The sequence below is a fragment of the Schistocerca piceifrons genome, chromosome 1, assembly GCF_021461385.2.
Source record: "Schistocerca piceifrons isolate TAMUIC-IGC-003096 chromosome 1, iqSchPice1.1, whole genome shotgun sequence".
NCBI lineage: Eukaryota > Metazoa > Arthropoda > Insecta > Orthoptera > Acrididae > Schistocerca > Schistocerca piceifrons.
In genome coordinates, this window is record NC_060138.1 from 111,812,989 (window position 1) to 111,827,970 (window position 14,982).

Genomic DNA, 14,982 nt, shown 5'->3' on the forward strand with positions numbered 1-14,982 from the left:
CTCGAAGACCAGGCATAGCCATCGGTCTCAACACTTCAGAAATATAACGCCAGCTGTCCGGATTACCGATTTGGTGAACTAGAAGTGACTGTATTGGGTACCCAAGGGCATCCTAGAAGTTACTGGGTCAGTATGACGATAACGAACGCAATGTGGAAACATTCATTCTTCTTAGAGGCACCACACACAGATACCTCTATCAGGATTCGTCTTAAAATACGACCTGGTGTCACACCTCTGTCCAGTGTTGATGTTGTGCACGGCACTGTCGGTGCGCCTTTCTCTGCTGCCATGTCAACGGAAGCCACAATAATACACTCCTGGAAATTGAAATAAGAACACCGTGAATTCATTGTCCCAGGAAGGGGAAACTTTATTGACACATTCCTGGGGTCAGATACATCACATGATCACACTGACAGAACCACAGGCACATAGACACAGACAACAGAGCATGCACAATGTCGGCACTAGTACAGTGTATATCCACCTTTCGCAGCAATGCAGGCTGCTATTCTCCCATGGAGACGATCGTAGAGATGCTGGATGTAGTCCTGTGGAACGGCTTGCCATGCCATTTCCACCTGGCGCCTCAGTTGGACCAGCGTTCGTGCTGGACGTGCAGACCGCGTGAGACGACGCTTCATCCAGTCCCAAACATGCTCAATGGGGGACAGATCCGGAGATCTTGCTGGCCAGGGTAGTTGACTTACACCTTCTAGAGCACGTTGGGTGGCACGGGATACATGCGGACGTGCATTGTCCTGTTGGAACAGCAAGTTCCCTTGCCGGTCTAGGAATGGTAGAACGATGGGTTCGATGACGGTTTGGATGTACCGTGCACTATTCAGTGTCCTCTCGACGATCACCAGTGGTGTACGGCCAGTGTAGGAGATCGCTCCCCACACCATGATGCCGGGTGTTGGCCCTGTGTGCCTCGGTCGTATGCAGTCCTGATTGTGGCGCTCACCTGCACGGCGCCAAACACGCATACGACCATCATTGGCACCAAGGCAGAAGCGACTCTCATCGCTGAAGACGACACGTCTCCATTCGTCCCTCCATTCACGCCTGTCGCGACACCACTGGAGGCGGGCTGCACGATGTTGGGGCGTGAGCGGAAGACGGCCTAACGGTGTGCGGGACCGTAGCCCAGCTTCATGGAGACGGTTGCGAATGGTCCTCGCCGATACCCCAGGAGCAACAGTGTCCCTAATTTGCTGGGAAGTGGCGGTGCGGTCCCCTACGGCACTGCGTAGGATCCTACGGTCTTGGCGTGCATCCGTGCGTCGCTGCGGTCCGGTCCCAGGTCGACGGGCACGTGCACCTTCCGCCGACCACTGGCGACAACATCGATGTACTGTGGAGACCTCACGCCCCACGTGTTGAACAATTCGGCGGTACGTCCACCCGGCCTCCCGCATGCCCACTATACGCCCTCGCTCAAAGTCCGTCAACTGCACATACGGTTCACGTCCACGCTGTCGCGGCATGCTACCAGTGTTAAAGACTGCGATGGAGCTCCGTATGCCACGGAAAACTGGCTGACACTGACGGCGGCGGTGCACAAATGCTGCGCAGCTAGCGCCATTCGACGGCCAACACCGCGGTTCCTGGTGTGTCCGCTGTGCCGTGCGTGTGATCATTGCTTGTACAGCCCTCTCGCAGTGTCCGGAGCAAGTATGGTGGGTCTGACACACCGGTGTCAATGTGTTCTTTTTTCCATTTCCAGGAGTGTAGCTGCCATGCTGAAATCCCGTGGTGCTCCAAACTTCGTCATACTGTCCGTTTGGATATGTGTATTAGTACCAACAAGACAAAGAGAAAGACATTCATAAACTGGACAAAGTCAATAACTCGTTGGTCCACCTCTGGTCCTCATCCAAGCTGTTATTCAACTTGGCACTGATTGTCTCCCCCTGAGGGATATCGTGCCAAATTGTGTCCAGTTGGTGCGTTAAATTAACAGAAAACAGAGGGCCCTGCTCATAGTGCAGCAACTGTTCTCACTTGGGGAGAGATTCAGTGACCTTTCTGGTGAAAGTAGGATTTCATAATCACGAAAAAAAGCAGTAGACACTCTCTCCGTGTGAGGGCGGGCGTTATCCTGCTGAAATGTGAGCCCAGGATGGCGTGCCACGAAGGACAACAAAACGGGACGTGGCACATCGTCGACATGTCGCTGGGCAGTAAGGGTGCAGCGGATGACATTCAAAGGGATCCTGCTGTGGAAATAAGTGGCACTCCTGCTTGACGCGCCATATGGTAAGGCGTCTTCACACATGTCTTCGCTGCTCATCAGGGCTCAGTCCGAATCGGGATTCATCACCACGAAGGCATTTCTATTCCAATCAATGAGATTCCCGGTTGAAGACCCGTCTGAAAACTCCCCAGACAGCGGTGAGATACAAACCTGTCTGTCGCCTGCCAAGCGACCCAAAAACCAAGTGCCATTTCACTTCGTTGGAGGACCCCTTTGGTTATCATCCGCGGCACCGTTACCGCACAGCGGTACGTCGACGGTATTCTATGCCCCGTTTTGAATAAAATCTCAGTTTTCAAGCCGCGTCAATTCGAGTAATATTCTCGAGTTTCCGATGACTATCTTCGCCATCGTCGTCAGGAGTAAAACTACTAACTGCCGGAGCCGTTTTTTTTTTCTTTATTGTCATTTCAACACCTTTACATGAAAGGTAGGCCGGCAGCGGTCTATCTGTGCCGCTCTTCGGCCACAGATAACACAAACAGCATATAAAGAGGCACAGAAAAACAAAACAAACACGGTGGGTAAAAACGATAGACAGACATATTAAAATACATGTAGCCGTTCACAGGGGCATTGACCGAACAAAAAAAACGTTCAGCACTTGTACACAAATGGAGAAGACAGAAATTATACGCGTGAACGGTGGAGCACAGATGGTGAGACACTTAAGCACTAACACGAAGACATACACAAATACTGGTGACGATCTCTGGCGCACGAAGTTTCACTGTTCACGCACAAAGCTGGGGCCTGCCAAAGGGAAGAGGTGTGGGTAGGGGGGAGAGGGGGAGGGTATGGTTGCCATTGGCAGAGTAGAAGGGAGGGGGAGGGGAGAAGGTATGGAGGTAGTGGAAGCCTGGGGGGAGGGGAGTGAGGGAGGAAGAGAGGGTGACGAGGGGGACGAGGGGAGAGGGTGCCCTGGGGGAAAAACACAGAGGGAGGAAGGGGAGGATCAAAGTTGGTAGGAAGGGTAGATGGAGGGGATGAGGGCATCATCAGGGAAGGGGAGCTGGCAGAAGCCACCTTGGGCAAGGGTATGGACTGTGGAGAGATGGAGAGCAGGTGGGATGTGGGAGTACAGGCGTGGCAGTGGGCGAGGATGGGAAAGGATGGGAGAGACAAGTGGGTGAGGGGGATCAAGTTTGCGGGAGGTGTAAAGGATCCGTATCCATTCGAGGAAAAGGAAAAGGTCTGGGAACGGAATTAAGGCATACAGGATCCGCGTGGGGGAGGGAAGGCGGATGCGACAGGCGAGGCGGAGCACATGGCATTCCAGGATTTGAAGGGATTTGTAGAAAGTAGGAGGGGCGGAGATCCAGGCGGAATGGGCATAGCAGAGGATAGGATGGATGAAGTATTTATAGGTGTGGAGGATGGTGGAGGGGTCCAGACCCCATGTGCAGCCAGAAAGGAGCTTGAGGAGACGGTGTCAGGAGTGTGCCTTGGCTTGAATTGTCTGGAGATGGGGGTCCAGGAGAGGCGACGGTCGAGGGTGACTCCAAGGTACTTAAGGGTGGGGATGAGGTTGATAGGACGGCCGTAGATGGTGAGATAGAAATCGAGGAGATGGAAGGAGGGGTGGTTTTGCTATCTGGAGCTGGCATGTTTATCCGCTTATATGGCCACGGTTAGGGCCGCTGGTACCAATCAGAGAGGGTTGAAACGACGCGTGCGCAGAAAGTAAGTTGGCAGCTCATAGCAACTCCGGCCCGCCGCTGGACCGAGTGACGTCAGATGGCGCGAGGGGCCGGCGCCACGTTCGGATCTGCGGCTCACGCCTCCCTACAAGCGTTAAGCATCCGTCGTTGCTTCCTTTCGACATTCAAAGCCCGCCCTCAAGCCCTACCCAGTGTGTTCCACTGGTATCTGTCAAAACTATTGCTGTGCATTCTAACCTCAGCCGCCTCTTTTACAACGGAATCCCAGTATGTTGACGCATGAGCCGAGACTCTCGTTTGTGTCCGTTTTTCAGGCAGTACTCAGCTACGACCGACTTGTCAAGCTCACAAAGAGGGCGCACGGAGAACTGCAATTCTAACCATTTACTAACCGTCGATGGCGTGTACGTGTCCGAAGTTACATTGACCTCCACCTGTTTCTTCTGGGTGCTTTTCTTTCTTTGCCAGACACTATATTTTCAATGGTTCTTTATAGGTTGGTAGGACCTTTCCTGTTAGGTGATTATAGAGACCTCCTCGAGGATTTCACCTTCCTCAAAATGGTTGCTTTCCGTATGTAGCGTAATCGGGCCAAAGTGTTTAAGAGGTCTGTAGGAAAGATCAGTGAAGACAGAAATGCTGCCGTAGGTACAGAGAAACACTTATGCAATCATATGGAGAATAGTGAACCATCGCGACAACATGGCTTGACCAAATTTTTCTGGAGAGATCGGAATGCACCATTTTGTTAAATTAGAGGACTTGTCATACATTAGATGTATCATGTTTCCTTGATCTTTCGCACTTTTATGTAGCGTACTAAGGAAGGACACGAAGACTACAGTTCCTGCTATACTGTATATTCGTTCAACCGTACTCTCGCATCAGATTAAGTGGCTCACTTGTCAATATTAGACTGAACTCAGAAGAAATGTGTGTTGAGCCCTTCCCTCAAGCCATCATGATGCCTATTCTCATGAGGTCTTCCGCGACGGCCTCCTTTGTTAAAAAGTTCTTGATGAAATAGCCGTGTCAAACTTGGATAAAATCCTGAGCTTTCGATGACCATCTCCACCATTCTCGTCAGGGGCTATGTCTGACATCTCTCCTGACAACGATGAAGGATGTAGTCATCGAAAGCTCGGGTTTTATCCAAATTTGACGCAGCCAGTTTACCGTGAACTTTTATCTATCACGATACAGATTTCCCCTAACTTTCCTGCGGCAATCTGTGTGAATGCCGGAATGGCTCTTCTGATAAGGCCGGCCGCTGTGGCCGAGCGGTTCTAGGGGCTTTAGCCCGGAACCACGCGGCTGCTACATTCGCAGGTTCGAATCCTGCCTCGGACATTTATGTGTGTGATGTTCTTAGGTTAGTTAGGTTTACGTAGTTTTAAGTCTAGGGGACTGACGACCTCATATGTTAGGTCCCATAGTGCTTGGAGGCATTTGATTCTTCTAATAAAATCACGGACCATTCCTCATTGCAGCCTCTTACATTTGAGCTGGTGCTCAACCTCTAATGTCCTCATTTTGTACAAGATGTTGAACTCTGACCTTCCTACCTACTTTCCTTATGTGTTTGCACAATGCATGATTACTTTGCGGCTTATTGTCGCGCTACAGTTGCGTGAGGCTGGGTCACTTAATTTGAAATGTTGGAACATTATTGAAAATAAGCATCGTATGAAAATTTTCTCGAAAACCAAATGGTCGAACGTTAAAGTGGTTCACGACGTACTAAGAGTCATTATACTTTAATCGATGTTTCTGACAGTTAATAGGTATCAGCGTCGGTCTTTTAAAACGGAATGCTCCATTAGTAATAATATCGGTGATTCTACTTTTTACAAAATTACGAAAAGCTTACTTTCATCAGAATTTTATGAACTCCACAACAGATACTACGTGGAAGAGTTTCCTCTCTCTCTCTCTCTCTCTCTCTCTCTCTCTCTCTCTCTCTCTCTCTAAGCATAACTTGCCTACTCAGCCAGATAATCACAGAAAATGTATTTCTGAAATTTCATGGGGTAGACACTATTTAAGGTGTACTCTGGTACAGTGTAACATAGAGTTAACGAAGGACTGATTCACCATAAAATAAGATTTACGACCAGAGTATACGAAAACAAGTAAACTAAACGGACATGAAACACAGGATACACACTAGTAGTATTTTATGAAGATTCTACTGTTAACACAATAAGAGATGTTAAATGTCTTTGGCACACATCTGGGGTATTTCCAATTCAGTCCACATTAATGACTATATATCTAAATTAACAACAAGGTGTTCTTCGTACGTTCTTTGAGAATTACTTTAAAAGTTGTGGATAGAGAACTGAATATTTGTGCAGGTCTACAAGTACCATCTAGACGGAAAGTAGAACAGTTAACAAGAACAAGATTTGTGTGTAAGTTGCAAGAGCTGGATTTGCCTCTCACTCTTTTGGAACGAGGCTGTCCGTTCCTCAATGTCGCAATAATCATTCTACGCACAATCACTAGGTCGCTTTTCCTCTCTAGATTCCCCATGAATTTTTGTCACACTATTGGCCTATAACCTCTGGTGTTTCCGTAATTGTTCATATAAACCTTTAAAAACCTAGATCAATTTCATGGTCCTAAAAACAATATGACACTGCCAGTGTGCCTTCCATTCCACCTCCGTCAGTAATATTCAAACTGTGTCTTTAAATCTCGAATTTTTGCTATGGTTCACTCACTGTCTAATGAACGAGTAATGCCTGCTGTCTTGCAGCCGGCACGCAATTACGCTGGGAAGGTTGCCTACCAGATAGGCGCTATCCCTCATGCTGTGCTTGAATAACGTACGCTTATTCAGATGTCAGACATGTGCTTTAATCCAGCTTATTTATATTTTGCGTTATTTGTACTGTTCTTTTTCTTAGGGCTTTCTATACACACAGAGCTTAGCATTGCCAACTGCCACATATGTGATCATCTGAAAGATACACATTGTATTGTTAATATTTTTCAGGCCTAGTGTGCCTCAGTACATTGAATTACCTGTAAGGCAACATTGTCATTTTGCATTTAGAGGTCGCTGTTTCAGTTCCTGGCGTGGGCAACACCTCCAAATGTCTAAAGAATGCAAGAACCAATCGTTTTTGGATCACTGTATCACATTTTTTCCTCAATGGTTTAAGTTTTTAGCTAGTGAGAAAGGCTGCGTTTCCATGATGCAAACATGGCGATATGATTCTTCGGGATGACATTTCCATTGTGTTCAGTGTCATCACGTCCGCACATAGAAATCGGAGCCTTATAGAGCACGCTTTTTTAATTGCGCGTATAGTTGCACGACCAAAGCGCTCTTCATTACGATTCTTAGACTTCACTTAACAGTTGTTGACGTGAGGAAAAGTAGTAACCTCAGCGCTAGATCGATGAACAGGCCATACATCCAGCACAATTACCATTGTTAGCCGAGTGGTGTGACTCAGCAGCAGAATAATGAGCTGTGTTCGGAGAACTGCTGTCTGAATCTAAGCGCCATCACCCTCGTTTAGCCTTCTATACGTTCCGTGAACCTCTGAAAGGTCAACGAGTACTTAATTCGCAGTATGAAGTTGGTTGATATTTCTGCACGCATGCTCCTGAAATAGAGGGTGGAGCGGTACATTCTGAAAAGAAATGTAGGAAATTACTTTTCTTGGAAAAAGGAAGAAGTTTTTCCTCAGCATAACCTCCCTTGGATTTAAGGCCTTTTGTCTAGTATGATTCAAATTTCTTTTATTAATTCATAAAAGAAATTATTCTTCATGAAGAAATTAAGAGAATGTACAGTGGTGTCCGAGAAAGGTGGCGATAAAATTCGATGGGTTGTAGAGAATGTCTTGAGGAACAAATGGAGGATAGGAACCTATGTCAGGAAACGTCACCCAACAACAATACTGAGCGTCCAAGTTATAGGCGCTGGCTCTTGCAACTAGGCCACCCCTTCGGCTGCAAATGTGACTTTCGATGCCGAAGGACCATATACGGAACGTCTCGCAATGATGTTTGTTATTCGGTGATGGCGACTGATTGCCGAGGTCGCCAGTGTGGAAGATTGAGCTAGCTGCAGCGTAGACCAGCCTTGTCTCCTATGGATGCGATGCTCTCCTACCTCGGTGGATGATGGTTTCGGTCACGGGTTTTCATCCTCAGTTCTCCTGGAACCCTCTAAAATCTCCATTGTTTTTCGTTATGCAGCAGTCTATAACTTCGACGTTCTGTAGCGTCGCATATACTCGATTTGTTCCTCAAGACGCGCTCTACAACTTCTCGATTTTCGTCGCAACGTTTCTGGGACACCTTGTAGAAATCTAATACAGAGGTTAAAAGAATGTAGAATAAAATATATTATTCCTCAGCATAACATCCTTTGGGATTTAGTCTAATGAATTCAAATTTCTTTCGTTCATTCATGAAAGATATTTATTACTAACTCATTTACAGCACAGACGAGCTCTTTATTCAACGGCGGGTTCCCAACATTTTATTTTGTTTAGGTTCGATAGCAAAAAGGCAGCATGCGGTCGAGTAGTGTGGGTCAGAAATTACTCCGAATGCTATGGCTTGAGCTTTCTCCATTTCAGCGGCAGATGTTTGAGCAGGCATGGTGTTCTGCTGAAACGGTTTTGGTTTTGATCTTATCTTTATCATTTCTACTTTAACTCAATATACGCAATGATGGATGATTATTGCGTAAAGTGACATGATTACTGTATTCCCATACAGCAAATAACTAGTCACAAAAGACAGCCGCCATCACTTTTAATCTTACAAAACTACTCTCGGTTCCTCTTTTGGACTCACTTTTCCTTTGCAGCCAACTGTTCTCCTGCCCCCTCCGTCTAATAGGCGCTACTCATGCATGGTTCTTTACATCTTTGGGACGGTTTAGTGACGTCTCTCAACAGTCAAAGTGTCTGTGTCTGTGATACAATATCCACAATCAACGTCTATCGTCAGGAGTTCTGGGAACCAGGGCGATGCAAAGCTTTTTTTGATATGTGTATATACACTACGTAAAAGGGAAACACTGTTACCAAAAATCTCGATGTTCTTCCTTCTTACATAGATAGTTTTAAACAAAAATTGTATACACAACTATGTGCTGTTTTGTTTTCTTCCTCGGAGCCGGGTTTAACAGAAAACAGGAAAGTTGTATTTATGGCTTATCGGCTTATGATTAGAACACTACTTGGCATAATGGATCATCCGAAGCCTTTTAATCCTACCGTTTGCAGATGACAACCATGTGAAATACTGCCATTGAAGCTACTATCCTCACATATCCAACAGCAGTAGATGTCTGTTATATCCCGTATACAATGATCCCCAATCAGTTTACACATTCTCTTTAAGTGAATTCCATTCCCAGTCAATGATTCGTTGGCAATAACAATAAACAAGGCTAAAGGAGAGGGCAGAGAAAAGAAATTGACATAGAGAGGGAGAAGGTGTGGTTAGACAGAGGAGTCAGGAGAAAATGGACAGACCGAGGGGGGAGTAGGCGATGGACAGAGATATATATGTATATATATTAGAACGTATATTCACTTCCCATATATACTTAGGAATTGTGAAGCATTGCTCAGTTCGCAAGGTCACGTGCCTACGTGCGTTGTTTTTTCAGCAAGACAATGCACTACCCTTCCATCTCTGAATTATGTCAGAGAGGTTGTAGGAACATTTCACGGATGCGATTGACCTCACCCCATACGTTTTGGGTATTATCTGGAGTATTTTGCGCGCTTTTGACTCGGATCACACCAATCTGCGAGACTCGTAGACTGCGGTTGTGTGGTCAGGGGTCAGGATGGCTCTCAAACACTTCCGACGTCCCGCGGACTCCGCGTCGAGAGTCACTACCGTTATCTTCGCGTAATAGACGTAGGACCTGAAGGTAGTTCGGCAATGAAAATTTCTTCAAGCAAATGAATTCTGTCTGGCTGTCACTGGATGAAGCGCTACGAAATTTTAAAATATGCTCGGAAGAAATAACCTATCAGAGGATTCGAGTTTTGAAAGCGATCAAACTTTTTGGACACGACAGATATTTGGGTAAGGCTATGAGATATCAAGAACGATGCTGGTGTTGCAGGTGATCCAGCGCCGTGGGGACTACGGAGACAGCCCTCTCAACTTCACCCGCACGTGGGACGAGTATCGTCACGGATTTGGCGACCTGGACAAGGAGTTCTGGTTCGGCAACGACTTCCTGCACAGGTGAGCCAGCGTCCAACCTCCTTCTAAGGCACCACTCTCTAGTTGACACTGCTGTTTTGCTTGCTGCATTGTGCATTTTTATTGTAGTTTTATTATTACTGAAACGCCCGCTAAACCCGCTGGCCAGAACAGGTAATAGGATTGTGAAAACAGCCAAGGGTTGAAGTCAGTTTCTGCTTCTAATTGTCATTTATTGTAATTTAGCAACTCTTTCACGGCTGAAAGCCTCCAACAAGAAATATTAACAAGGTAAAAAAACTCCAATTAAGATAGCAATAAAATAATTTAAAGAAACAACAAATGCAAGGTGCAATACCAATTGGCGGAGGGTATAAAACGACTTTCTTTTAATAAAATAATATGAATATTTATATATGTGTTTGGAGAGAGAGAGAGAGAGAGAGACTGATTTTTGATTGAGATTTTTACTTTAAGTCGTAACTGGTACCTGAATTTTGGTTGCTGCCTCCTTGAATGATCAGGTAGTTTTTCATACCTAATGGACCACTGTTGTAAGTAAATAAGATCAAACGGCAATCTGCTTTTCGTGAGAAAAGAAGATTGCTTAGCACACAAACTTCCTTCAAACTACACGTCCTGCTACATCAAAATTGGTCAGTGGAGTTCAGCACCATACTATTGTACAATAATATAATCCAATTACTGTAATTAAGAAATTATGAGAAATTGTTACTTATTGAATGAAAACTATAGAGAATGCATTTCTTTTCCTGTATTTTAGTGAACTTTGTACACTTACAATTCTGTCGATTGATAGACGGCAGCTGTGCTTCACTTCACTTCAAGTGCTTTTTGAATCACATTTACATTTACGGTATTTACATACATTACTGAGCTTCTCACAATAAAATCAGGCACAAATTAGGTAAAGAAAAAAGCGGCGAGGCACACATAACGTTGCAAGGGCCACAATCAAACTTCAAAATTTCAAAAAATATTACCATAATCTTTAAAGGCAGAATGCCGCAGTGTTTAAGCTTGAAAGATAAATTTAAAAATTAATTTGCAAAATTTTAAGAAACAGACAATAACCATAAGCCTAAATTTTAAAACAACTGACAACAGATGATTAAACACCGGTGGCACTCAGAAGGCCTCCAGGGAGGTCGGTCTGCCCTCCTTCACTTAGGTGAGACAGGTGGTGAGCCCAACTATACTTGGTCCGTCGGAACCCAACCAGGGGTCAGCCACGGACTGACTGACACAACAACTTGCTTCCCGTCAATAAGTATATGAGAACCCCAACCGGCAATGTTACAAACGTAATAATCCACAATGGAGTATGTGTTAGTTGTTAAAAACACAGCATGTTGGACAGCGACAACATGTGAGGAAAGGACGCTGCCTGAGATTACGTTAGTGGCCTGGGCAGGTAACCGGAACACTAACGGCCACTAGGCAGAAAATTCCGCTGGTACACTTGAATTTGAAACACGGAAATAGTTAACTCGCTCAAAAGAACACTGCCTGAATTTACGTTAGTACCCAAGGCAGGTAACCAGAACAATGACGGCCAAAAGACAGAAAATTTCACTGGTGCATTCAAATCGTAGTCGACCATGGCGGCTAAATCTCAGCAGTAGACCCACCCGGTGTTGCTCACCGGTAAACCTTCCCATCAGCAAACCACCGAAGCGAACCACCACAACATGAATAGACGTGGCTTGGGTAGTTGAAAGCACTACTCAACTCTGACGTCCAGAGTCGGCGAACCACGAAGCTCGTAGCGATCGGACAGCTCCACACACGCTCCAACACTGTGCAGGGACTGCCAGCGGCCCCAGCCGACTGCACCGCGCGGAGATAGCTTCCCTCGTCCGTAACAACCGACCAACTCACTCCAGACCCCCTTGCCGGAAACTATATGCACCAAACCAAAGATGGTACACAGCGCAAATATCGATACACATCACTGCTGCCACACGTAGAAGGAAGAAGAACCACGACGAAAACGCGACAAGGGCGGGAAACCAAACACAGACAGACAGCGAAGTTCACGAAAACGCATAACTGGGAGAGAGCACGGCTCAGTTATTATTATTATTATTATTATTACTCCACATACAGTGGTACAATAATATTATTCATTCGCCATTTGATCATTTTATACACTGACTATTGGCCTGTGTCAGCTTCTGATGGGTAGTGTTGGGAATGTGGGAGGACAGCGTAGTTTATCTTCAGTCAGAAAGATTCCCAACAATTAGTAATAATGTGATATATTTTTAAATATGAAGGAGTATTCAAATGGTTCAAATGGTTCTAAGCACTATGGGACTTAACATCTGATGTCATCAATCCCATAGACTTAGAACTACTTAAACGTAACTAGCCTAAGGACATGACACACATCCATGCCCGAGGCAGAATTCGAACCTGCGACCGTAGCAGCCTCGTGGTTCCGAACTGAAGCGCCTAGAACCGCTCGGCCACCACGGCCGGCAAGGAATATTCAACTTATATTATGCTTCTTCTTGTGAAATGTCTAGCACAATTATTACAATCCTCTAAAATACTCAAGTCCTGCCACTGTGCCTCTGAGTGATACCTACGGTAGAGACCAGTGCTGGCCTACAACGTCTACAGAGCCTGAGTCTCGATGACGACGAACGAGCAGTGCATCCCGTAGACTCGGCGGTAGCTGGACACTGTACACGACTCCGCACACTGAAAAGAACTGTCTGCCGTAGCTCAGTACTCCTGTATTTAACGAGGCATCGACCAATCGCTGTCCACACACGTGATGCTGATGGATTGGCAGCTACGGCCTCTGGCGGACCTCAGTATAGTTTGGTTATAACCAGGAATAAAACAACAAATATATCACCGTTCTACGGTTTATTGTGTCAACACTAATACAATTAATTCTGTTACCAAGCGCCAAGATCTAGATGAACACTTTATGGAAAATTATATCAATTGATGGTGGTTATACCAATGTGCAGGAAGTGCAAGTGAAATGCAGAGTTCCGACGGAAATCACAAGTCCGTTGACATAGCATTGGGATTCTACACTACTGGCCATTAAAATTGCTACACGACGAAGACGACGCGCTACTACAGACGCGAAATTTAACCGACAGGAAGAAGATGCTGTGATATGCAAATAATTAGCTTTTCAGAGCATTCACACAAGGTTGGCGCCGGAAGTGACACCTACAACGTGCTGACATGAGGAAAGTTTCCAACCGATTACTCATACACACACAGCAATTGACCAGCGTTGCCTGGTGAAACGTTGTTGTGATGCTTCGTGTAAGGAGGAGAAATGTGTACCATCACGTTTCCGACTTTGATAAAGGTCGGATTGTAGCCTATCGCGATTGCTGTTTATCGTATCGCGACATTGCTGCTCGCGTTGGTCGAGATCCAGTGACTGTTAGCAGAATATGGAATCGGTGGGTTCAGGAGGGTAATACGGAACGCCGTGCTGGATCCCAATGGCCTCGTATCAATAGCAGTCGAGGTGACAGGCATCTTATCAGCATGGCTGTAACGGGTCGTGCAGCCACGTCTCGATCCCTGAGTCAACAGATGGGGACGTTTGCAAGACAACAACCATCTGCACGAACAGTCCGACGATGTTTGCAGCAGCATGAACTATCAGCTCGGAGACCATGGCTGCGGTTACAGACAGGAGGGCCTGCGATGGTGTACTCAACGACGAAGCTGCATCGCGGTGTAGCTTGCTGTCCAGGTTTCGAGAGGGTGCGTTTCTGGATGAGGTATCGAATATATTGCTTCCCCCTACTTATACCTCTCGAGGAGATCACGAATGCAAAATTAGAGAGATTCGAGCGCGCACGGAGGCTTTCCGGCTGTCGTTCTTCCCGCGAACCATACGCGACTGGAACAGGAAAGGGAGGTAATGACAGTGCCACGTAAAGTGCCCTCCGCCACACACCGTTGGGTGGCTTGCGGAGTATAAATGCAGATGTAGATGTAAATGTACTAAAGTATGTTTTTATTCTTCATTTCTGCATTGCATTGAGTATTATTGTAGGTTTATGTGTTATACTTTGTTGATACAGCTCCTTTCTACGGGTTTCTCTACAAAAATTATTTGCACTTCCAGTTTTGCACTTGTGAAATTAGGTGATTAATGCTGAAAGATCCATACATGGTATCAGGTAATACATACCTTCATATATCTATAATCCTGCACGAATCAAAATTTCAAATTTTTAAACTTCCCTGTTGAGAACCCTTTGGCTTCCTCTCACTGCACATTTATTTGAATTTTAAATCATCATTTTGCAAAAAGTACTTTCTCCCAGAACATTGCTCCCTACCGTGACAGCCAGTGCACGTTTGCCTAGTAAGGACAAAGTACTGTTTGAATATTACAGCAGTCCCTAACCATTTTAAAACATAACATAGTTCAACTTGTTTTTCCTATCTTAAATGATAATCAAACCAAACTCCTAGAAACCATGTGAAAGATACAACTTTGAACATGGCTGACGTTTGCAGAAACCGTATACACAATTTTGAAAAATAAGTAAAAATCAGCCAACCGGTTGCATAGGTTTTCTATATACCTTGACCAGGTTTCGTCACCTCTAAGGGTGACTTCATCAGAAGGTAAGGTAATTACATGAAGAACATATCGTGAAAGATGTACAGTGAATTTAAGAGCTGAGTTGCTCAAGTCATACATTAAAATATAAAACATAATGTTCTTCAAAAGGTCAAACATTAAAACATAAGTGACACCGCTGTGGTGTGAGGAGACTCCTCTCTCCTCATCTTATCCTCTCTCCTCACACCACACCGGGGTTACTTACGTTTGAATGT

General features: G+C 45.6%; 1 protein-coding gene across 1 annotated transcript in view; it reads left to right on the forward strand.

Annotated features, from left to right (window-relative positions):
- LOC124785008 overlaps positions 1-14,982 on the forward strand; it is a 960,541-nt gene that overhangs the window by 841,824 nt on the left and 103,735 nt on the right. The window contains exon 11 of the mRNA XM_047254148.1: positions 10,040-10,164. Coding sequence (XP_047110104.1) covers positions 10,040-10,164 — 125 coding nt within the window. The remainder of the gene's footprint in view (positions 1-10,039; positions 10,165-14,982) is intronic.